Source organism: Myiozetetes cayanensis, unplaced genomic scaffold, assembly GCF_022539395.1.
Source record: "Myiozetetes cayanensis isolate MyiCay16 unplaced genomic scaffold, myiCay2020 scf16, whole genome shotgun sequence".
Classification (NCBI taxonomy): domain Eukaryota; kingdom Metazoa; phylum Chordata; class Aves; order Passeriformes; family Tyrannidae; genus Myiozetetes; species Myiozetetes cayanensis.
The window spans coordinates 627795-653568 of NW_026087270.1; the positions used below are offsets into that span (position 1 = coordinate 627795).

General features: G+C 41.8%; 1 protein-coding gene and 1 long non-coding RNA gene across 4 annotated transcripts in view; one reads left to right on the forward strand and one right to left on the reverse strand.

The window, feature by feature from the left end:
- Positions 1-25774, forward strand: part of LOC126637798 (uncharacterized) — a 185103-nt gene that overhangs the window by 136957 nt on the left and 22372 nt on the right. The window lies entirely within an intron of this gene.
- The window catches only part of CHST8 (carbohydrate sulfotransferase 8), a 169539-nt gene that overhangs the window by 110923 nt on the left and 32842 nt on the right, over positions 1-25774 (reverse strand). For both annotated transcript variants that reach the window (XM_050311273.1, XM_050311272.1), the window contains exon 2: positions 17201-17424. In XM_050311273.1, coding sequence (XP_050167230.1) covers positions 17201-17309 — 109 coding nt within the window. In that variant the 5' untranslated portion in view covers positions 17310-17424. The remainder of the gene's footprint in view (positions 1-17200; positions 17425-25774) is intronic.

Here is a 25774-nt window from a genome sequence, read left to right on the forward strand (position 1 = left end):
TGTTAAAAAAAAAAACAGCAGCAAAACTTCTGAGGGACAAAATCTAGTGTTTGGTTGTTGGAATCCTGTTACCTTAGAAATAAAACGCTTTTGCCTAAAAAATTCTTTAACCCATTCTGTTGACCAGTTTAGATAATAAGATGATTTATTTAAAGCTTTATGAGCAACTTTAGTTACTCATGAGTAACTTTTAGTCACAAGCTTATGCTTGTGAAGTCTGATTCTCATTTATGTTTTCCCATTATTATTTATGAACAAAAACTGATACTTAGCATGGCTCAGGATCCTGTATAGCATATCAGGCAATTAATGCTGCTTACTGAAATAGTTAACCTCCACATTCCTGCTAATCACAGCCACAGTGATTTAAACCACCACACTGATAGAAAATAATTAAAATGTACATCTTCACAGAGAACTGTTGCACAGTTCTAATATAATTTAACAAATGTAATCCCTAAGAATTCGGCTTATCATTGAAAGAGCAATAGGATTTTGGGGGTGTTGCTAAGCAGTGTTGTAATTATGGGGATTGGCTCTAAACTGCTCCTGTGAGGGGAGGCAACAGCTCATGAAAAAATGCATCAGCCACTCACACCATGTAAACTCGCCTCCTTCGTGCAGGGGACCAGCTTCCTCCTGCAAAGATTCACCTCAGCTTCCACAAAGGGGAAAAGATTGTAGAATCAGTGGAATCATTACGGCTGCAGCTGATCTATTTCAAAGGGATCCTCGTCAGCAGCGTGCGCGTTATTAACGCACTGAGACGGGTCTGTGCTCGCGGGCCGTGCTGCCAGTCAGCTTCCCAGACACGCACACAGCCACACAGCCCTCTGCTCTGCAAGTGCCTGACAAGTGTTTACATGTTAACATTCATTAGAGGATTTGGTCAAGCAATTCACGCTTGATTAATTGATTATCCCACGGTGACAGTTAATTTTTTGAAATAGCTGCCAACCTGGGCAGGAGCAGGACAGTCAGACCGATGGCAAAAGACATTGATGGACAAACACTGGACTTACTGAAAGGCTGCTGGAGTGACAGAGCAGCATCTACAGAGTTTAATCAATGCCTCAAAGACACGGCAACACTATAAAGACTGTTTATTTCTTTTCTGTGCTTTTATGAATTGTTAATGAAGTCAATACATATTAGCTTCATTTGTTGTTCGGTTAAAATGCAATATGAATTTTCCAAGTTAAGAGTTGCCTTAATATCAGGTTTTGTAGAGTGAAATTTATGAGTCCTTACAGATTTATGAGGTTTTATTGATGGCTAGAAAGCCAAGCATAATTTTTGACTTTCTTTATTCCAGCATTACAGAATTAGCAAGAGTTGACATTGCAGGGCTTATTGAATAAATTCATTTCCTTGGCAGTGTGTGTATTTTGAATTTTCTCGAGTTAAGCCAGAAAAAGTGGATGTGTCAGCACAAGCTAGTAAATAGCAACTGCACTGCAAGAGGATTTCAAGCTAGAGCAGTGCAGGGAAGAGGTTCTAAACCAGAGCAAATTATCTACATGCAGTACATGTGTTAGAACAGATTCTCCCTTGCTTAAATGGTACTGAAGTCCGTTGAATTGCCTATTAGACAAGTTTGGCCCGATAGTAATCTGCAGCAGATGTTTGACTAATGAATGATCTGAAAGAGCTTGAGTGTATTGTGATATAATTACCTGATATTGCAGTGTACTGCTGTCAGAGCTTGGTTTTGTCTTATTCTTGCAGTGGTAACAATAATGCAGAAGTCATAGTCTAAGTTTTCTGAAAGATCACTTGGTTTTGGGAGTATAAAAAAAGGAGAATCTGAAATCAGTAAATGATTGCAGCTTACAAAGTCAGAACCAGACTGACCAGTGGCCTGGCCCATGGGCAGAAATTTTGAGCCTTGATGAGGCAAATAATCAGAGAGCTGCTCTTCTCACAGCACCCACCTCCATTCCTCTCCCTCCTCAACATCCTCTTTCCTTGCACGTTGCACATACAGGGCAACAGGGTAGGACAGTGCTGATGCAGCAGAGGTGGTTCTTTGGTCCTCTGGATCCCTGGGAAGCTGCCCAGGGAGGCTGCTGTAGCTCACATCCTTCCTCACAGCCTGCCTAAAGATCTGAATTTGTTCTCCAAAAGTCAGTAAGAGTTACCACCGAATTCAGTTGCAATGTCTACTACCACTGCTGTTGTCCTGTGAATTCCAGGAAGGTTTCCAGAATTGGTCCTGAAGGTTGATAATTTCAGGAACAGGCTGTAGGAAAGAGTCTTCTCTCTCCATCTCACTTATTGCACCACCACGTCACAAATTTCTGCGCGAACCCCTCAAGTTTTGGTCTTTGTCCCCATGAAGTTCTAACCATGCAACCACCATGAGCTGCTCTGGGCATGAGCATGATGCCACATCCAAACCCAGATGAAGAACAAGGAGAGCCATCACACTGTATGTCTTCTGAATTATGCAATTGTCTGGGAGTCACAGAAAGAGACTTTTATGAAGAGAAATTAAAAAGATTGGGCTTCTTTGCCAAAGTAAAAGGAGTTTTGTAAGAAATAGGAGAGCCCCTGGGTCAGGGCACAGCCTGTCTTTTGCTAATGAGCATGTTGAAAAACCTTTACCTGACAGTAGTTTATTCCATAGCAGACTACCTTGCACTTTCTTCTAAATCACATCCTACTGCTTGGTGCTACAGACAGAACATTTTAATGGATAGGAGGGCTGCTGATCTGAGCCACCATGGCAATTCCTATGCTCCTATTAACAGAGGCTGCTGTCATTTCAGTGACAATTAGCAGGCAAATCCTATTACAGGAATAAGATCACCTAATCCTCAACTGTGGTACATGCTATTCACTATGATAGGTTTTTAATTATAAAGCTTGTGCAGGCTACAATACTTAGTGCAAAAATCCAGAAAATACAGAAATTGTGTTAGACGACTTCACTTAAAAATGACAAGCTAGACATCTGCTACTTCAAAATTATTACTCTAACCCTTTTAATTGGCATAACTACTTTTCTGTGCTGTTCAGAGTGGCTTTTTACAACTTGTAGTAATGTAGGAGAGCCAGCAAGGTCTGAAGTGTTACTAGCAATTTTCCTCTCTGCCGCATTTTTAACTTGTTTACAAAGTCAGAAAGCAAGAAAAAGATACTTGGAGAGAGCCCACCAGTTACATTATCCACTCGGGTGGTTTTATCCTTTTAAACTTGTCCATCAGGTGCAGCAAAGAGAGAGAAACATCGCAGGGGTGAATGCAGGCTCTCTGGCTGCACACTGGTTGCATTTGGTGGTTGAACAGCCCATTGCTGTGCTCCAAGAGCCCTGCGGGTATTGCAGCTCAGCCCACGCTGAAGAGCGGGGCAGTTCCTCAGCAAGGAGGAGATCCAGGTTTTATTTGGCACTGGATGCTGACTTAAGGCTTCTTGTTTGGTTGGGTTTTGTCCTTCTTCCTAACAGGAAAAGGGCTAACTCCAAGACATAGGAAATCTAAACAAAACGAGTTCAGAGGGACCTGTACTTTCTGTTTAGTTGGAGGACAGAACAATTACCATGAAGGCTGAAGATGTGTGTTTGAAGAATCTCTTTTGCTCTTCCATAAGCTGCCTTTGGACATGTGTGTAGCCTGCATAACAAACCTCGTGCTCTGCCCCCTGTACACTTAATTAGCTCTTCTTTATGGGATTTTCTACTCTTCAGTATCTGAGGTTCTGCAAAGTATATTTATCCCTTGCATGAATCTCTACCCATACAGTTACCAGTGAAAGTCTAATGATGAGGGATTGAGATCTTTTTGTTGTTGTTGTTTGAGAAAATGCCACCTGAAACTCTGTGTACAGACCTTGCCCATGTAAGCAGAACTAAGCCTCAAAGGCTGGGCTCAATGTTAAGTCAGTGTGACGTTACTAAGGACTCCCAATATCAGTGCATTTTAAAATGTGTTCATTATAATTTCTGTTTCAGAGAGCTGGAATAACTGCTGTGACTCTCTCTGTTCCCATTATATATGTGCTATTCCTTGTCTTTTATTGTACTTAATAGTTCCCTGGATTAACTTAACTGTGAATGGGAGGCTCAGACTCCTAAAGCTGTGCTGTCTTAGTATCAGTCACAAAAATGAAACAAAGCAATGAACAATCTTTAAAAAGAATATTTTTATCCTTTTTCCACAAAAATCTATTTATTATTTTTAACAGGCTGCATTGATCATTTCCCTTATTCTTCCCCAAAGTTCAGGATACACTTTCTCAGTAGCTCTTTCAATTACAAGTATCACTATTATGATTCTTTGTCACGCTTTGTATTTTCTTATCCCAAGACTCTAAATCTGTTCCTTTTCTCTTTCATGTTATCTTTAACATCTTTATAACAAAAGTGCTGCAAAAGCTATTGGAGAAAGATCAGTCTGTCTGACAACATCATTCTTTGCAGCATGGTGGAGTCTGAATAGAGGCCACCAGCTCTGCGAGATGAAGTAGCATTCTCTTTAACAAAGGAGGATAAGCATCAGAAGCATCTGGGGAAAAACTGATTCAAAGTGCTGCACTGTGAATATAAATTTTAACCAGTAATAAGAAAAAAGCAGAGTATCGTCTTCTGTAAGCTGAGTTCAAATCTACTGAGGCACAGGGGCTGAAGGAACTGATAAGTGCTTGGGACACAATCCAAAGCAAGGCAATAGAAAAGTTACTAATGTCTTCAGTGGTCTTTGAATCAGGAGTTCTGAAGCTATATATCTTTCCCTTTCTGTTGTTTCAGATATAGAAAGAAATGTTAGAAGAGGAGTTCTGAAATGTGTGTTTGCAAGGAGGGTTAAAATGTGGTTGCTGTGAACAGAGTGTATCTAATACGTGCTGCTCTCTGTATGTCTCAGTATGGCCTCTGGTGTGACAGAGGAGCAGTCCAGGGAATCACGGGAAGGGGAAGAGAGTGCTAAAATCTCACAGAGACATCCTCAAAAGTTCTCTGAACAGTGACAAAACAAATGTGGCTTCTGAAGAAATGTGGGGCTGGTTTTTTGCCCATAAAGCTGAGTGAGGCTGCAAAGAGGGCCATTAAGTGCAGGCACATTTACTGCTGACTGCTGCTCCCGCACCAGCCCAGAGAGAAAATACAACTTTTCAGCTGTGTGGTTACTTGTATCTGCCATGGAGCACTCCTTATATGTGTTTTACTTCAACCTCCTCTTGGAGAGAGCATTTCTGGTTTATAGTTCCAACCAAATGCATAGCTTTAAATGCATTTCTGTAATTATACCATAAAGCTGTAGCTTCAACATTCATTAAGTCTGTGAGCCACCTAAATTATTTTATGGACATACAGACCTCTTCATATTGAGGTTTGCTAGGTGTAAGCTTACTGTTCTTCCCTTTGTTTGGACATTTTAGCTACCTTAAAAGCAATCCATGCACTTGAAGATGTAGTGTGGAGTGGTTCCTATATATTTTGCATACCCATTTTTCTGCCTGACTCGGCCATCCCTCCTCAGTAGCTGATTTTTGTCTCTGGCAGCAGCTCTAACAGGAGCTGATGGTCATTCCTACCCCAGCACTGCAGTCTGCCATTGAGCAGCAGTTTGCCTTGACTGTGAAGTCTGTATTTATTAGTCTGTACAAATTTTTCTCCTCCTCATGGTGGGCACATTAGCAGAGAAACAACTTGTGGATTGTCCCTCCTGTGTCTAAAAAAACCTGCTTGGTCCCTTGCACCTGTGTTCCCGTTTTCCAGGTGCCCCACAGCTGACATGTAGCTGTGGAGAAGAATGGACACAGCGACCCAAATGCAGCTGTGTATTGAGAAATCTCTGTTTTGTGAAATTCCTGACAAAGAAGGGTTCAGCTTGCTAAATAAAAGAAATAAAGCCAGATTCATGCAACTAGGCTATGAAAACACAATATTTACACACAACAGGTTTAATAAATGCTTTGTTTAAGGACCAAAGGCACAGCCAGAAAGCAGGACGGCCTTTTCCCAAGGTAAGCCTCTAACTCTGGCACCTTCTCCACAGAGAAGGAGATGGTAAATACTTTGCCACTATCAAGATCAGTGTGGCTGTGCTTGCTTCTGATTCTCCTAAATGACTACAAGAAGAAGGTTTGCCTTGCTAATTGCAGCTGCTGTTGTAGCAAATAGGGTTTCTCTTAGAATATTAATAATTAGCCCTTCATTTGAATTGCTTTAACAGCATCAGTGGTAGGCTGCCAAAAGGACAGAAAGATTTAATTAATGAGTATTATAATAATCAGAATTCTTGAAATGCTCTTTCAGCAGTTCTTTGTGAAACATCTTTCATTTTAATCACATGACTGACTGTTAGTGGTGGCGTGGAGCTGTGATCAAAGTGGCTGAATGCTGCAAAAATGCCTGTAAATACTCTCCCTTCTTAACTCAGTAGGAACCAGCATTCCCTAATTCGAGGAATTTGAAATCTAATTAACATTAAATTGCATCAAAAATACACAAAGATCAAGGGAGAGAGGGATGCCTTGGCTACTCAAGGTAGGGACTGGGCTGGAAGCAGCAGATGTGGGTGAGGGAGGTGAGGAAGCAGGCAGGATGTTGTCTGTCATGTCCCTGGGAGGGGGACTGCAGGCAACTCAGTGTGACACCGAGCTCCCCAGGCCACCTCATCGTGGGATGTTTAAAAGTCTGAGTTTTCTTCCCCTACCCAAAAATATAAATAACCAAAAAATACAGTGAGTCTGATGCTGCAGAAATCTCTTCCCAAAGGCCTGAAGTGAAGGGGGCAGGTGCTGATCTGACAGCTGTGTGTGCTCAGAGTGCTGCTGCTGATCTGCTCAGAACCATTCAGGGCAAAAAGGAAAGTCTCCACACTTGGAGGGGACTGTGGTGATGGCACACCCAGCTGATGTGGAGGGTAAATCAAGTACAGTTCAGCCTTTGAAGCTGAAGGGGAAAAAGTGGAAAATTTACCTGTCTGTACTGTAGGTTTCCGATTTCCAATCTGTGATTTCATGGAGGGAAGAAATTATGTCACTGAACTTCTTTTAGGAACTGTGTCCTTGGCTTTATCAACTTGCTTTATGTGTTGTCCAACTCTGTGGGGGAAGGGCTGCATTTGTGCGTGGGTGATATTATTTTAGGAGATGTCTTAGTTAATTATTATCCAGTGAAACATCACCTAGGAGATACTCTTTCTCTGACATGCAGCTTGATACTTCATGCAGAAAGAGGCAACTCTTCCATAGTTCATTAAATGATGTTGTGGTGAACTTATCTCCACTGGGTCGCAATTAAGAAGTGAAGCCAGTGCCTTCAGAGAAAAAGGCAGAGAACAATCAGAATATACTGAATATATAATTTGATCTCTGGAAACAAGCAAGAGGAAAGATCTGGTGTGCAAATGTGTAGACATTAAGAACGTGTTGTGTCTCAAAGATTTGTATATGGAAGTATAATATAATTAGATCATTATTGTTCATTAGGAATATGTGGTGCTTTTAAAAATTCCAGGTGTTCTCTTTAAGTTTGTTAACTACTGTAAATTAACTGTAGTAAACATACATTTTCCTTACTACTTCCCTTGCCTCCATTGTAGCACCCCTGGGAACTTCAGTCATACTGATTCTGGGTCCATTGCCTATTAACATGCATTATAAAACTGCAGTAAATTTTCTTTTACATTCTAACTTAATTAAACATTTTCTTTTTTTCTCTCTCTCTTTTTTTTTTTTTTAAATTTTCCTTTAAAAAAAAGTTGAAGTATCAAGCACAACTAGTCTCCCTGGATGTTTTCCTACAAAACCCCTACGAAGCTCCATTCATCAGACAATTTCAAGTGTGAAGAAGACATAAGGAAGTTAGCTGATGTTTCTCAGACCTCCTTTCCCACCGTTCTGCTGCTGCACATGTCCTTTCTTTATGTTTCTCTCCCATTTATGTGGAGAGATATGGGAGAAATGATACACTTTTGTTCCTGACACTGTTGGTATATTGGTTTGCTAAGGGCTGTTCACTTTGGTTTTCTCCTGTGCCCAGAAGCATTTTGCAGGTATTGCTGGAATGTGCCACTGGAGCAGGCAGGGCTGTGGCTGGTTTATCATGCAGCTCTGAACACACCGTCAATGTGCAGGTGTTAAACAATACCTGACTCGGTACATTCCTGAGAAACTTAATTCCCTTCAATAGGGTGAGAATGAGCAGCTCATAAATGCAGAATAATTGGAATTTTAAGTAGGTAGTGACTTAAGGATGCCTCCTATTTACAAGGTAATAGCATCTCTTGAGCTAAATGAAGGGGGGGGGCAGGTTTCAATTTAGCAGCTTAGGGAAAAGCAGATGACTAGGTTTCCATTATTAGTCTTGGCTGTTCACAGTATCCAAGTGAATTTAGTGGCTGAGGTGCTGATGTTTGCTTTGGGCATATGAATGGTATATGTTTAAGTTCTCAACACAGTCTTTGGGTGAGTTTTAAACAATTACAGTGAATTACATTAGAGTCTCAATGAGTACAGAATGGACTATGTGGCCTAAAACTCATGGTACCTACCTGCAGGTGAATAGATTTACTTTTGTAACTCTTTGAATACACACCTTTTCATTTGTTTATGGTGGAGTAGTGAGAGGAGTTTGTTTTCCTGTACGAGATAAGCATCATCATGTTTTCCTGAGCAGCTGCGTGCACAATTAGGAGGGCCCAATTAAAGCTGCATTCAGTTCACACAGAGCAGCAGTGATTGCTGTCTGTAATTTCTCCTGTGGCTTGACTTATGGGTATTAAGTTGTGCAGGACTTTATTAACAAATAAAGTCAAGTCAAACAAGTCAAGAAAAAAAAAAGCAGCAACAAGCTGAAAACTGGTATGTAGGGTCCTGGCCCTTGTGTGCTATCTACAGCCTGAGAAAGGGAGTCTGCCCACCCACCCCTCTCAAGTAGCCACTTGGCAAATGACCAGTTTCCTCTGTTTAGGCTCTGCTTTCTGTCCTCCTGGCCACAAGAATGAGTACTTGTGTGTCTCCTCTGCTTCCATGTCAGCCACTCTGACTGCAGCAGGTGCAGGCCATCCAAAGATTCCCTTGAGTTCAAGCCTAAAGTAATCCTGAAGCCAAACATACCTTTGTTTGCCCTGTGCATCATCTGTGCCATCACTACAGGAAGCTCAGCACTGCCAGTCATGATGCCAAATGGCAGGGGAAAGGTAAATGGACTGGGAGAGAAAAGGAATGGGGCAGTGGGGCACAGATGCCTTCTCCAAGGATGAGGAATTTCGTTCACACCCTGACTTCTTTCCCTCCCGAGGCTGTTTGGTTCCCACTGCTCCATAAAGGAGGATGTCCCTGCCTCCCTGCAGGCCCAGGTAACTCTGTGTGTGCACACAGGTGGCACAGTGGGGTTTCCTTTCATCCTTTAGGGATACCCGAAGTCTGTAAACAGGGATCTCTTGGCTAACGTGCCACAAGGAGCAAAACATCAGGCATACAGTCCCTGTAAAGAGCTGAATGAGAAAATGTGTGGTCTCCAATTAAACACAGGAACAGAAGCCCCAAAAGACTCCAGTCCTGTAGCTATGGATAGTAATTCTGAAAAAAAAAAAAAAGAAGGAAAGAGCATGCCTGAACTGCTCTGATGTGCAGGAGGGGCAGTGGAGGAAGGGCCTGCCTGGAGCATTTTGCCCCTTAATCACCATACAGATCTTGTGAAGTGGCTGAGACCAAAAAAGGGACAAAGATGGGATTTAATTTCACAAGATGCAGAATATTTTGACCCTTGGGCAGCAGAACCCTTCAGGCATCAGAGCAGAGCAGTGGAGACACTCAGCTGATAGTGAAGTGCTTTTCTGCACTAATGCCAGGAATTAGTGTCTTGTAAGACAGGTCCTGTGTAGAATAAGATTAAAATCAGTTGAACACCTAGTGGATGTCAAGTGGTTGCAGATCCAAAACCAGTCATTTACTTTCAAAAACAGACAGGTTATTTGTTTGGATAAAGATGCCCACAAGAAGTTGCTCTTGTATAGGGCCTACCCAAGATCATTTATTTGGCTTTTTGTGCTCTCTTGACTGGTGCTAAAGCACTAACCTGGCAGTTTTGATGCTGATGCTCAAAGAAAGCCATAATAGAGAAGAAAGCCACCTTTAATTTCAAGCTCCACTAGAATCACGAAAGGAAAATTAATGTTTACTAAATGAAAAAGGATTATATTGCTGGAGAGAGGAAGTTTTGGTTAAGTTTTTAGGGGAACATTAATAACTTTCAGTAATGGAAACATAGTATATAACACATTAAAATGGCATAAACTGCAGAAAATCCAGAAATTATTTTAAACTGACCTAAGCTCCTCAATACGTTATCATGTTTTAAAAATCACACAAACTGAACCACAGCTGACACATGGAAGGGCTTTCTGGTGCTGACAAATTTTGTATGAAAAATTCAGTGTATTTAGAATAAATGTTTTGAGGTGAAAGGAAAGTCTGCTGATCAACTTTTGCACATTTCTGCAATGCCTCTGCAAATTTCTGAGAAGCATTCTGGGAATCTTGAGAAGCATCCAGGCTCATTCCCTAGGAATATACTTTCATAAAGCTGCCACTCTGGCATATCACAGTGCAGCTGAGTTTTGCCTGTGATACATTGCCAAGCACCATAAATGAATGCAGCTCTGAGATGGCAGGTCACTTTTTATTTTGCCAGACACACCGAAGAAGTGTCAACCTCTGACAGTTTTTAAGAGTAGGTTTTAAAGGAAATATCAAACCTTTTTTTTTTTTTTTTCTACCAGTCAGTATCAGAGAAGAAATGCTCACAGAGACAGGATAGGGAAATTTGTGGAAGTGAAAGCTGCACTACAGGAGTGATTTAGCACTACATCACTCTGGTTTCATGCTGATAAATACATCTGGGATTAGGTGACATGGTCTTTATGCCATCAAATAAATGGGCAGTGGATCTGGTTCATCATCTGATGTGTGTGTGCACCACTGCAGTAGGATTATAACTGCTGCTGGTAATGCACTGGATTTGGTGATAATGTCATAGTTCATATGGCTTGGTCTTGCATTTTTGTTGTGAGATCTAGCAGTCCTTAGGTACCTTAAATCCTCTGCAAAGCATTCCCTTTAGAACAGGAAATGGAAACATTTAGTGGGTGAATTGCCTGATACAACACAATACAGCACAATCTGTGAGCAGTTGGGCAAGACAGGGACAAACCACAGCAGCTTTGGGTCCCAAATCCCCAGCCTTAACACCCAAGTGCTCTGACTCCTGTCAGGTACTCGCTGATGGTTGACAGGAAACACTGCTCAAATAAATGCTGGCCTGCCACACTATAGCATAAGAGCTTTATTTGCTTTACTGGGCTTTGGGCTAAAGCATGCCAACAGAAACTGTGAAAAGAAAAAAGAAAAGAAAAGAAAAGAAAAGAAAAGAAAAGAAAAGAAAAGAAAAGAAAAGAAAAGAAAAGAAAAGAAAAGAAAAGAAAAGAAAAGAAAAGAAAAGAAAAGAAAAGAAAAGAAAAGAAAAGAAAAGAAAAGAAAAGAAAAGAAAAGAAAAGAAAAGAAAAGAAAGAAAAGAAAAGAAAAGAAAGAAAGAGTGGCACTTCCTCAAGACCATGTAATAAATGAATGCTGCATTTTTCATAAGATGGCCAAGGATATGGTACAGTCATGAAAGTAGGGAGAAAGTGTTGTGGGAGACAATATCTGTTTATTCCTTGTGGTAAAACAGCTTATTCATGACTGCTTTCAGCACTAGACTACATTTCTCTTGAACAGGTTTGCACTGGCAGTGTGATGTAGGGTTTCCTTTGAAACCATCTGGCCAGTGTTTGATCCCCTATAGCAGCAGCCTGATGAAGTCATTGCCAGCACTTCTTTCCAGTGTGAAAACCAGCTAGGCTCATATTCACAATCTAAACCACAACCATTTCAAGCAGCACAAAAGGGAACATCATACTCATAAGACCACATTTCCCTAATAAGTGCCTTGTCTCAGCAGACAAGAAAATAGATCTTTTTCTTTTGATTCCAATAACTGCAGGTCACTGGGAACCAGTCTGGAGGGAAGTGCTTTGTTTGGGGAAGTTCAGCTACAGAAGACTCTGAGGATGTGGCACTGCACAAGGTTCATCCACTCTTGAGTTGGTGGAACTACTTTTACACACATAACAGATGCTGCTTCTGCTTCAGAAGAGCATCAGAGAGCCCACTAACCTCTGCTACAGTCACCAGATTCTTTGCTCGTGATCTCTGCTCATTCTGTCAGTTGAGAAGTAGATTAAACAGTTTATAAAGAACAGGAAGTTGTAAATTGCAGGGAAATTAGTTCTGAAATTATGTATCAATGCTAGTTCATTTTCAATTGTATTTACAAAAAGTTTCCAGTCTGACAAACAAGTGGTAGGCACATTGTGCACTGGGACAGTATTATGGAAATGTACAGTGAGCACTGAGATGTGCATGGGAGTGTAATTTGTGAATAACAAGGTCTGTGTGCTCTGAATAAGTAACTTTCAGTACAGCTAGAATATTGGTATTTACTCTAAGGCTACTGCAATATTCCCTGTAGCTCCCTTGTGCCACCAGGGACCAGAGCAGTCGCAGTCTCTCCTTCCCCCCTTCTCCCCATCACGCCCTTAGTAAAGCAGAAAATAAAGAGAATGACAGAATAAAGTTAGAAACTGGTCGAAGAGGTAAGGACAGCAATCACTGCAGAATCTCAGTCAGATGAGTTTCAGGCTTGGTTATATTCATATTTGACTTTCAAATTCTGATACAGTCAGAGTGCAAAGCCATTGCCATTCTACTCCCTGTTTTCACCCTTTTGGAGCTTTCCCAACATGGATCCTTTGAGATGTATTTTCCACCTTTTATCAGCTCCCAGAGGACCATGTGACCATATATATTCATCTTAAAAGTTCTAGCTGAAAACTCTTACAGGTTTGTGAATTCAATAGCCATATGGCAAAAAAGTAGTAATATTTTTTTCTCACAGACTTTTTCACCATATAGAGAAATCTGCTACATGAATGTAGATGTAGAGGAATATTAATATTTCCCCTAGCTTTTATGTGGCAAAACCTCCTATTAGAAAAGTCTATACCATTTCAGAATATCCAATCTCTTCTGACTAAAGTCCACAGAGCACACAGTCTGCAGTACAGCTGTAGAACAGTATTGCAGGTACTGTGTCCCTGGTGTGACAGTTTAATATTCTGTCACAGACAAGAGATCCATGCATTCAAGGGTCATTAGCATTAGGACGGGGATACATGTATTAAATTTTTCTTGTGCACCATGTGCAAATGTGCTTGACTTATAACAAATCCTTCCGTGTGCCTGTTTAAGAATAAAGGTATGATTACAACAGAAGCCAAGTTTTATGTCATGAAATCATAGAGTCATAGAATGATTTGGGTTGGAAGGAACCTTAAAGCTCCTCTTGTTCCACCCCCTGCCATGGGCAGGGACACCTTCCACTAGTTCAGGTTGCTCAGCCCTGGCCTTGGACACTTCCAGGGATGGATCATTCACAGCTTCTCTGGACAACGTGTGCCAAGGCCTCCCCACCCTCTCAGGGAAGAATTTTTTCCTTGTATTTGATCCAAATCCACCCTCTTTCAGTTTGAAGCCATTCCTTCTTCACTCCAGGCCCTTGTAAAAAATCCCCTCTCCAGCTCTCTTGGATCTCATTTAGGCACTGGAAAGGGCTCCAAAATCTCCCCAGAGCCTTCTCCAGGCTAAAGAGCACCATCTCTTCCAGCCTGTCTCCAGAGCTCCAGCTCTCTGAGCCTTCATGGCCTGCTATGGACTTGTTCCAGCAGCTCCACATCCTTCTTGTGTTGGTGCCCCAGAGCTGGAGGTGGCTCTGCAGGTGGGGTCTCATCTGAGCAGGGCAGAGGTGCAGGATCCCCCCTGCCCTGCTGCCCACACTGCTTCTGGTGCAGCCCAGGACATGGGTGAGCCATGGCCAGGTCACGTTGAGCTTCTCGTCCACCAACACCCCTCAGCCCTCCTCTGCTCTCCATCCACTCCCTGCCCAGCCTGTATCTGTGCCTGGGACTGCTCTGATGCACGTGCAGGGGGTATTTAGCTATACAGGGAGAATTATTAAAATAACATTGCACCTCTGTGCGGTGTGTGACTATCACTCATACCACTTCTCAGTCCACACCCCCGTTTTATCCTCCTTCTCCCTGGTAAGAGCACTCCTCATAGATGCCAAGAAAACAACTGGCATAAGTGAAGTTATTGTCTCTTTAATGACCACTAGAATATCTACTGAATTTATTATATTGGCTTGGGAAATCTGTTTTGCCCACCCTAAATGGCTGTCTGTCTTCAATATATCTGCTCAGAGTGATGTGTGTTATATAAATAAAACTACACTGGCAGCATGTTTGTCAATCAGCAAAAAAGGCTCTACATCCACTATCCCGGGCACATGTACTTCCTAAGCATTGGTTTCCAACAGATAAATGTAATCAAGGTTTATATGCTCACAGAAGCCAACAGGATGGGATTTTTTCACTTGAAAGATCAGAAGAAAATTGTAACTAATGTTGTGGAAAATTACTTTGATACTGCTTTCTCAGTACAGCATCACAATTAGGTAGCAATGTGAAGCACAGGGAAAGAATAAATGAATAGTAACAAATCAACACAAACAGCTACTGTCAGGAGCACTTTGCTCAGTGAAAGTAACGTAAGCATTACTTAAAGTTTTATGACTGTGGATTTTATACTGGTTTAAGTAGTACATCAAGGTCTCACCGTCGCGCTCGCTACGACTAAAACAATCAAGAACAATTTCCCGAACAGACAGATACAACCAGAGCACCAAAGTATTTTTTAATCTTGTTTCATAAGTTGTACTACCTCAAATTAAAGATGACTGAATGTACTAACAATGAAAAATGTCCTTTTGGACAACACAAAATTCTCCTACACTGCTTTTCAGTGGAAAATAAATGTTAGCGACCTGTCTCCAGCCCTGCTGATGAGATTCCAGCGTCTGGCAAATGTGTTTTACTACACAGGAAATACAACAGCAAAGGCTAATCCAGTAAAGCTTTTCCATGCAGAATCTGTTGTCCTAAGTAGCTTAATGACACATGCATTTGTTCAATTCTATTGAGAGAGCAATCAGGCAAGCAAATTATAGCAATATCCCATCTCCATTAGAACCAGGCCCCTTTAAGGAGAAACACTCTGAACAGAGGAAGGGAAGGATCCTTTTCAGCATGCCAAAAATGTCATCTGTGATTGACAGATTTTCACTGGAGACTGTCTGGAAATTAAATATGCCTACCTCTCTTTATAATGAAATTAATGGGTATTTTTCCTGTGTCCTTTAAGCCACCTAATGTGTTTAGTGATAACTGGTATCATTTTCAAAAGCAGTGGATATGAGTAGTTTCTGAGTCCACTGGGAGATGAAAGCACTTAATGCACATGAAAATCAACCAAACAGAAATAAGAGTAATTGTATTGAGCACCTTTCACTCAAGGGTACAGCCTGGTTCCTATTAACATAAATAGTAATTGAATGTGAGACTTGAGGAATTGATTACACACCTTGGGCAGTAACAGCATCTCTGGGATGTTCATGTTTCAGTATCCACAGCAATCGAGTCCATTGCAGAGTGAGTTTGAGCTCTGCTCAAACTTGCTTTTATTTAAATGTGCTTGGGTGCTCCCTTCTCCAGTTATACACCCTCAAAAATCACTTCACAGTGTACTGCAATCAGCAGCTGGCATTCAAGGGGTTTGTGGCAGAGAACAGAGGTACGACAGGTCAAGATGAGGGACCGGTAATGAAAAAAATGGAAAAGAAATTGCACTGGTTTTGAAACAACACTAGAAAATCCTTCTCTTTCAGGAGAACAGAATTAACTTTTCAGTGTAAAGTTGCACATTCTTAGATGCATTAGGGTACTGCCTGCATTGGCTGCCCATACATCTTTCCCCTCACCCCCAAACTACTGGCCAGTTTCGGTCAAATATGGCCAGTACTCCTGCTTTTAATCTGTAAGCTCTTTTGCATCTAAGCATACAAAAATAAATTGCAAAAGCACTGAAGGGACTAGTTAATCCTCTGCTTTGTACAACACTGAGGATTCATTATTTCTATAGTTTCAGCTGAGTGGCTGCTTTCAAAATTAGTGTGCAGTTGGACTAAATAATAAACATATTAAAGTACAGACTGTTTAGTGACATGGAAATAACCACTTAATAAACCTGGACACAGAAATTAGCAGTTAATGTAATTATTTAAGAGTTCTCTGTGTCACGGTTCAGCTCCTACAAAACTGTTGGTAATACTTTTAAACACACACAGTTGTGTTCATCGTAGGATGAAGGTGTCAAATGAATGGACTTTTTATAAAGCACTTGTTAATTCAAGGGGCAATTTCAGTGCATGTAAGTAAGAGCAAACACAGGAACTGAACCCCAACACACAGTGGCATTATTTTGAACTGGAGTGACTGCACTGGCATTTGTCAAGGCTCTAAACCAGCCTTCACTACAGCCTTAGTCAAAAAAAAGGGGACTATAAGTAAATCAAGAGATCTTGTGCCTTTTCATACTTCTTGTGTGCCTCTCCTTTAAAAAAACCCTACTATTTCAGCCCACAGTTTTCTGTTTCTCCCATTGCTGTGGTCTCTGTGGCTTTTCACAGTTACAAGAGAGCCATGCAGGAAGATGAGAGTTATGACAGGTTTAATTGAAGTTAAGCAAATTAAATAAATGCATCCCAAAGCATTTCATGTTTCTGGTGTGACTCATCTGTGCATCTCTTATTTTACATCTCATGACACACTGAACACCATATGCAGGCAAAGGTAGATCCAGAGGGGTGCATTTACAGGAACAGAACCTTTGGTGAAATCTCTCATTTTCATATTTAGTGTGGTATAGTTGGAAGCAGAAGTTGGTCTCAAGTTTAGCAGAAACTTAACACCATCCAGCTGGACCCTGTGCACCTTGGCAAAGATCCCTGTATAATCAATCACTTAATTGGTTCTTGGAACAGTTTTTTCAGCAAATGCCTTTTTTTTTTCTTTTTTTTTTTTCTTTTTTTCTTTCTTTTTAAAAGAAATTGATAGTTACTTTCAAGATAGCCTTCATTTAGGATTACATACCTTTTTTGAGGCAACCTCTGTGACATATGTAAAACATGCTAAGGGTAAAAGTACAAAATACTGAACATGAAAGGGCAGGTGATTCAAATAGAAATAGGAATGCTAACCTGGTGTCTGCTGATGAACTATCTCTTCTGGATCCTGCAGGTGAATGAAGACAACGAGTCCAACTGCTCCAAACAGCAAGATGAAGGAGAACATACATGTCAGCCTCATAATTACTGTTCTCAGATCAATCCAGCTCTGAGGCAGGAAAAGAAGTGCATTCGATCTCCAGGGCACTCTTCACTCATAGTCTCATCCTCTCATCTGGAAGTCTGGTGTAATACATCTACAAGAGATAAAAAACCAACCCTCTAAAACTTAACATATACAGCATTTATTTTTCCAGTGCAGATTAGTAGATTTAAGTTCTTGTTTAGACCAAATAACTGATTTGTTGAATATTTCTTTTGTACAGTTAATTGCAGTCATCCAGTCCATTTCTGCCCCATCAATTTCTCTTTAATTATATGTCCCTTCTTTTAACATGTTGAAAAGACAATGTAGTATATAGTTAAAAAGCACATTTTGGGGAAAATGGTCATGCTATGGCTGCAAAATTTGTAGAGAAAGCCCTCTCAGTAGATTGCTTCCTCCAAATGAAGCATGTGTCACTTTTTATTTGTATTTTTCACTGATTAAACAATATGAAAACCATAAAGTGAGATAATGTGCAGGAAACGATCCCAAAAGCTGCACCTTGCATTCCAAATGTGGAGAGAGGGATGAACAACTGGCCTGTTTCACCTGTGATAAAAACAGCTGCACTCAAACGCTGCACCACAGGTCACCTTCTGAAAAAGCCCTATGGATTTCCCAGGGAAATCCTGGTCACAGGGCTTGCACCTCCTTTTACTGGCTGGCAGGAAACATGAGGAGAGAGCGTGGGCAGCAGGAGGGCTGTCTGAGCAGGAGCTGCCTCTCCTGCCCTGGGAGCTCCCAGCGAGTTCCCAGGCTCGGTTCTGCAAATCCTCCCTGCTGGCTCTGACTCCTGCCTCTGTGTGCACTCCCACAGGAACTGCAGCAGCCCTGGGCCCACATGGGCACCTTGTTTGTCTTTCTAAAGGGTTGTGGAGAGATGAGGATTCAAAGTAGTTACGACAGGAAAAGTCTTAAAGATGTGTCCGAAGTGGGCCTGGAATATTTGGTGTTGGGGCAACTTGTTTGCTTTTCGTGGCTTCCATAGCAGGTTTTTAATTTTCTGCAGTGTACTGGCATTCTAAATTTCTAAAATGCACCAAAGAACACCGTGACTCTGACTGATAAGGTTATTAAGGTTATTTAATGGCAACTATATTTATTCAGTGTGTAAAGCTGTCAGAGCTCCAGGCCAGGAATACTGGTGGATGCTTGTACCTTCAATGAATGCAGAGCATTCTCCTTATACATAGGCAAAGTCAGCTTTATTTTCTGTTAAAATTGTAGCAGACATTAACTATATTTTTATTATTTTTTCACCTTAAACCTTTCTTGCACCTTTAAAAGTAGAACTAAAAGAAAACGTCACTAAGTTTTTCAGCACTAGCAAAGCCAAATTGTTCTAAGTCCTTGTGCAGGTCCATCTGTGCCTGTTGTGTGCATGTGTATGTAATATGGATAGACATTTGGAACATGCATTTATGACATATATTTATTTTTAAATGTCAAATGCAACTCTAAAGCCCTAGTGGAGTCAGATTAGCCTTCAAAGCACCTGTGTTACCGTTCCAAACACTGTTGTTATAAGCAAACAATCAGGGAACAGGACCCACCCTCTCTCTGGTTTGGCTACACAGGCAGTGATCTGGATAAATGGGTACTCTGAACTAAATCCAACTGCAGCAAGGCTGGTACAACACCAAAATCACACCATCATTTTGTAAATCTGGCCAGTCAGACCTTTCTAAAAATTTTATTTGGCTTCCTAACATAAAGGTTTTCCTTTTGGTCACCTATTTACAGTCCCTGCACACCCCGGGGGAGGAGGACGCCACGACCACAGTTTCCCAGGGCGGGAATGAGGAAGATGTCTTGCCCAAATTTACAGAAAGGCTGTGATGCCCCAGAGAGCTGAAGGCTGTCCCAACCCTGGGCATTGACAGCTCTGCCCTTCTCTGCTGGGGATGTCCTGGCAGCTCCTGGGACAGAGAGTGGGTGAGAAAACATAATCCTCATTTGAGAGAGAGTAGCTGAAACACACCCACTCTCAAACAGCAAGGGGTTTAAATTTGCTTAATGTTGAGTTTTAAGGTCATTTTTAAAGGAATTATACCCTTGGGCAAATATGGGTTTCTAAAACAATTATTATTATTTGCTTAAAATGTGAAACTGCTTTCCCTGGATTTGATTTGTTGAAATGTTTTTGTTTGAAGTAGAGGCAGTATGAGAAAGAAGATCCCTAGCCAGCTTTTAATTAGTGCCAGAAATGCTACAGTAGCAGTTTTTAACAGTTAGAGTGTTTACATTACTCCACATCCTGTAGGACAACTGTGTCCAGGAACACACAGCTCTTCAGGTTAGACATTACAGCCTCTTCAGGACACCTTAAGGCACAACAGTAACAAAATCTAGATGAAAGCACATATTTGAAGGAAGAAAAGGCCTCATGTTGCTGCCTGTAGTCATTGCCTGCCTCTGCAAGCAGTGAAGGCAGAAGGAGTCTGAGAAGAAGAAGAAAGAGCATCTCTTTCCTCTCAACAAAATTACTACCTCTCAACAGAACTCAAACATCAGAGATCTTTAAATTACGGGTCTAAGCTTTCCCCCTCCCTCTTCTCCTGTAATTATTTTTTCAATCAGCTGACTTTAATTAACACGCCCTCTGAGAGCAAAGTGGGTGAATGGCAATGGCTGGTTTGAGATGCTGAGCGGGTGCTTCCCCAGCCCTCCCAGGCTGGTCGTTGACTTACAGGAGCAGAGGAACTCTGAAAGCAGTTAGCACTGACTGATAAACGTGAACAAAGTATCCTCATTAAGGAAACATTTGAAAATATCATTTACACTCAAATCCCATCATTTTAAAGATGGATGAGAGAAAAATCCCTACAAAAAAAAACACCTAAGTGCAGCTTGAGCTAACAGTTTCTTCAGGCAATACTTCCTCAGGCATGTGAGGGAGAGAGATGCTTTATGTGGGAGGACTGATCCACGCAGAGTCCTGGCATCTGGGAGGCAGAATTTGGATGAATCCATACCCTTCAACTTGCACTTTGCATCTGATGCCACATACTTTGACTGTGCTCCTCACAATGGGCAATAACATATTTTTATAATACTTAGCATTACTGAGAGTGCAAGCAGATAAGGCTGCAAGGAGCTTCCAATCTAAACTCCATTTTTCAGCTGCCCTGAACCTATTAAACAGATGGAGAGCAGTCCATTAGAACATGCAATAATGAATTGAAACTTCTAACTTTTAAATTATTCTTCCTTTATACACTTCTGTGGTGGATAAAACTCCTAGGTATCAATATCTGTTTTCCTAAGCTTTCCCATTACCATGGTATGTGAATGCTCTGCCCTTGAAAGCAGCAGAAGTATGAGTATGCATGGATAGTAATTAGCACTCAGATAGCACTTTCCAGTTCAAAGGCATTCATTAATCACCACAGTACTCCTATGAATTGTGAGCTGAGGAAGTATCAGCATCAGGTAGGAGAATAGGTGTTGCATCATTAAAGCAAGACTTTTAAGGAAAAATATGTACAGTTTTAGGTAAAAAAAATCCAAATATGCTTGTGGCAAAGACTTGTATATAATAACAAAATGTTCAGGCACCAAATCTTTTCTTTACAAACACAAAAGCAGAACTAGTTCACCCTTGGTCCCAACCAGTATTGAAAGACCTTTCAAAGATTTATTTAAATCTTCTGACAAGAGTGGCTCTGAAAGCAGTGCTGTGTAGGTTCTGCTTTTTGGCAATCGCCTCCTGCAAGCCTAATGACCGAACACTTTCACTGTGAGCAATCTGATGTTATGATGCAGGAACAGTCCAAGAAAGACAACAGGACAGTTTTCTACCAACACCTCTGTTGTTTCATTCCTGATCAGGTGTGCCAGCCAGGCTGCACTCGGGGTGCACATGGCTGTTTGTTCATTCCTGAGTTTTGTGGACACAACATGACATTCTCTCCCTTGCCTGCTGCCAACAAGTCTGTGTGAAGAATGGCATTAATGAGATACAATCTAAGGGCAGGGTGTAATTCTTGGGTAGAAACTCAGGAGCTTGCCTTTGGTCCATCTAGAACTGGATCTTTCCATAACAGCAGCTACACTGATGCATCAATGGAAGGTAAAAGAAATCCCTGCAGAGCAAAGTAGCAGGGTAAGCTGCCCCAGGAAAAGGTCTGTTGATCTTTAGCTGAGGTCAGCTTTATGAGGGTAGTACATCTGAGACTGGCTGTCTTAGGGAAGCACCTTTGTCAGGGTATGAAGCTTTCACAGCACTGCCAACAACCACTTAACCAGAGCTTGGTCCTCTGCAGAGAGCAGGAGGGACAGGGGGCCCAAGGCAGCTACAGCCCCTCATTTCTCTCTGCTGGCTGCTCACAGGGACTCACCCTGCAGAACCCAGGCTGCCTGGCCCTCTGTGCAGGTGGTGCTGGGGTGCTTTCACTCCACTGGAGAGCTGGAGACCAGCACAGCTAAATTAGCCTGAAGATGAAAGGCACTGTGCCAAAATGAAAGAAAAAGAGGCTTTTTTCCTCTGTGGAACCAGGGGAAGGGAAGGACCAAGGTGGGCCAGACACCCTGTAAAGCTCCTGCTCACTGCAGGGCACCTTTATACTCTCCCTCCCTGAGGCTTCACTGCAATGTGCCAGTGCAGCTCCCAGTGAATGAAGGAACACAGACCAATGCCAGCCTCACCGCTGGGTGTTATTGCCATATAAATCAGCAAGTCAACAGAACACCCAAATTCTTTGCAAACATCTCCTGATTGCTAAATTGGACAATTACAAATCACCTGTGAATGAATGTAAATGCCGAGTTGCCACGTACATGGTAAACCAACTGAATTTCTCATGCTGTGTGAGCTTTAGCTGCTGTTCCTGCAGGCTGGTGGTTCAGAGCAAAGCCAGAGCCCGCTGTGTATCCAAAGGGAGCAGCAGGATGCAGGTGTCTTTTGAAAGTAGGGATTCTTGCATCTCCACTTCGTGTGCTGGTGGGTAAGCAGGTACCGAGCAGCAGAGATTAGCTCAGGCACTTCCACTGCTCTGGTTGTGCCATTCTGGAGAGGCAAACTGGGAAGTCTCCCTGGTGCTGTGGGACCCTGTGGAGGCCCCACTGCCCAGGCTCTCCCTGCAGAGAAACGTGGCACTGCACGGGCATGGCCTCAGCAGTGCCCTCCATCCTCGCTCACCTGTCCCCAGCAAAGGGCAACCCAGGTCAGACAGAGACGCTTTTTAATGAAGAAATGTTTTTATAAGTCAAGATTTGCCTGACAGCAATAAAAACTACCTGTGAAATTTCAGCACTCCTGCAAGCTGGTCTGGGGAAGTTTTTAACTGGGAGCTGTTGGCAGCTGGGAGTTTTTTTCTTCTACTGGTTTTTGTGTTGTGCTTTCTGAAAGGGCACCACAACGGAGCACTTACTTTGTGTGTTATTAAGATAATTTTACTCAGATTGTCTAATATAGTCAGAAACTGTGATAGTGATACCAGGCAATTAGCTGAATTTAAAAAAGGGAATAATATTCTTACAAGAATATAGGAAAAAGAATATTATTACTGAAGTGATCATTAGCTGTTCCTATGAGGTGTGTGAACTCTGCAGCTGAGCCAAGCATGTGTTTCCTTGCTTCAAAGCACTTACAGACACAGGGCACTGAGTTTTCCCATCACTCCAGTGTCCACTCTCTCTGCTTTACCCCTGACTTCTAGACCAGGCTTTTCATAACATTTACAGAAGAAAAAAAGGATTTATAAACATTATTCATATTCATCAGTAAAACTTTTTATAGCAGTTTTACAAAAGCAAGAACTGGTACTAGAGGTGGAGATATTAGAAGTCATATTATTCTGTTGCTGTCAGCACTTCTGTTTGGAAATAGGAAATGCAAATGAATCCCAAGTATTATGGCCCAAATTCTCTAACTTCTTTAGCATAGAAAGAAGTAGGAAACCAATAATCCTGTGGCTGCTTCCATTCATCAAATGTTCATTGGGTGCTGGATTTTCTGCCACAGTATTCTTGCTCAATGGAAAAATCCCCTGATTTTCCTTGATATTTGGAAAGGAAAGATTTGTTTCCAGATGATGTTTAAAATAAAAATATTTTGTCTGGCTCACATCAACTTCATATATAATCATGTGTTTCTCTGTGTAATAACAGAAAAGAAATATTGTGGAGAAGGGTGAAATATGAAATTTAAAACTGAATCTTTTAAAAATGTCTTACCCATGGTATGTACCCAAAATTCTTTCCTGAAAAGGTCTGGATTCATATTTTCTGTTTGTATGTGGAAAGGAATTAAACCTGCTTCAATGAGATCACCAGTGAAGTTAAAGGTTCCTCTGACTCCAAAATCCTTGGAAATCAGAATTGAAATAGTGGAATGGAGAGGGGTGGCTCAGCCTGATACCAGCTGGAGTCCCAAGGATGATGGGGAATCCTCTCCAATGGGTATCTCCTGAGCTGCCCATCAGCACTGCCAGGGGCACAGACCAGCTGGGCAGTGTGAACTCAGCAAGGGCAGGCCCCCTGCCCTGTGTGACTGTGTGCAGCACCACTCTGTGCTCTCTGATTCCCCAAGAACCGAGGCAGAGGCAGGAGCTGGCAGTCGGCTGCGTGGGACCTGCTGACCTGCCCGATGAGCTGACACCTCTTCCTCCCCACAACCTAATTAGCTTCTCCTGCATCCCAGCCATCCTGAGCTGACCACCTCTGCTGTGTGCCACCAGTGCACACCAGCAGCGTGGCAGGAAATTAGGCAGAACTTATTGCCTATTAAGGGCTCCATTCTCCAGTCCCTGGTGTCATCACACGCCTCAGCTTTCAGCAGCTCCTCCGATTATGCAAAATGGGGATTTCTTGACACGAAGAGAATCTTGAAAATTACAGGATCCTCTTTTGCTCACACATACATTAAACCATATACTGAAAGGAGTCAGGAAAGGGGTGGGGGGTGTTAGAGGCTTTCACTTATTCTGGTGTAAACTTGTTTTGTCAGGTATTAGTGAGTCCAGTTCTACTCACTCACACACACCAGTTTAGTCCTTTGGACCCACACACCCCTACAAAGTATGGTAAAACCATATAATGTGCCAGAGCCTGAATTCTGGCAAAACTGCAAAAAGCTGTGACATTGTTTTTTGTGGCTGAAGTCAGAGTGACAGCATCTGACCCCTTTTTCCCCATTCCAAAACCCCTGGCAAAGCTGCTAAAGCTGCTCCTCTCATTCCCATCACATGTTGTGATGGGAAGTGGGCACTTCTGGTTTCCACTTTCACCTACAATTTAAGACCAAAAGGGACAGCACTCGGTAAACAACCAAAATAATCCTTTCAAAGTCAAGAAGATTTCTTTGCTATCTTTCTGGGTGTGAATTGTAGCAGATGTCATGTGTTACTAATCTCCTCAGTACTGCAGCAGGGCCTCAGCAAGTCAACACACACCTCTCCAAGATCCTCGAGGGGTTATAATCCTATTCCTAAACTGAGCCATAATCTCTAAAGCAGTTTGCATTTGAAATGAAAAAAAAAAAAGTTTTTTTACTTTGTTTCAAATTGACATCTCACAGGAACTGTACAGTGACAGTGTAAGCAGTGTCAGTGATCAACCTGTCCAGCTCTTTTCCACACCAGAGGGGAAGGCACACAATTTGCATGGCAGATCCCACACATTGGCAGCTCAGCCTTCCCAGGCACTGCCTGGCAGCAGGATTTATAGGGATGTTGTCCCACGTACAATATTACATAGAAACAACTGTGTGGAAAGCAATGAACTGTCTTGTATATAAATACAGCAGAAAGGTTCCCACTTCTTCAGAAGCCCACTTGGTTCTCGTTTAAGCCTGGTTTGAAATGCTTCCCTCCTCCTCCACTTGCCTCAATCTCTCTTATATTTAAAGTAACTCTCACATTTTCAAAGGGTTTTTTTACATCCATCATACGACAGTGGTTATACTCTTCCTCAGTTGTCCTGCTTAATTTGTCTCTTCCATAGGTCTCCTGGGTATTCCAAATGAAAATGCCTTCCTTCAGAAGATACAATGCACATGGACTAAGCTGGATTTCCAGAGCAGTTACCCCAAACATCTTTCCTCCTTTATGTCAGTATGAAGCAAATGTAAATTAGATTTTTTTTCCTTTATAATTTAATTTTTCTGTGCAGTTTTAGATGTGTTGTGATAAGGACAATAAGATGACAAAACTGAAAGATTTTATGAACTGCTTATACATATATAAAGAGAGAGAGAGAGAGAGATATTCCTATATATGTGTGTGTGCGTTTGTAAAAACTTAATCAATGTTCCTTGTTCCTTCCCAATGTTTCCATTGGGCAAAATCTTTTTTCCCATGCCAAGCCTCTTGATATACTGAGATTTTAAACAGTTTTTATAACATTAATTTTAGGTGGCTTTATGTATATGTATGTGTGGGGCCCTCTCCTTCCACATTATGGCTCAACTGTGCCATGTGTAGCACAGCTCATGTAACACA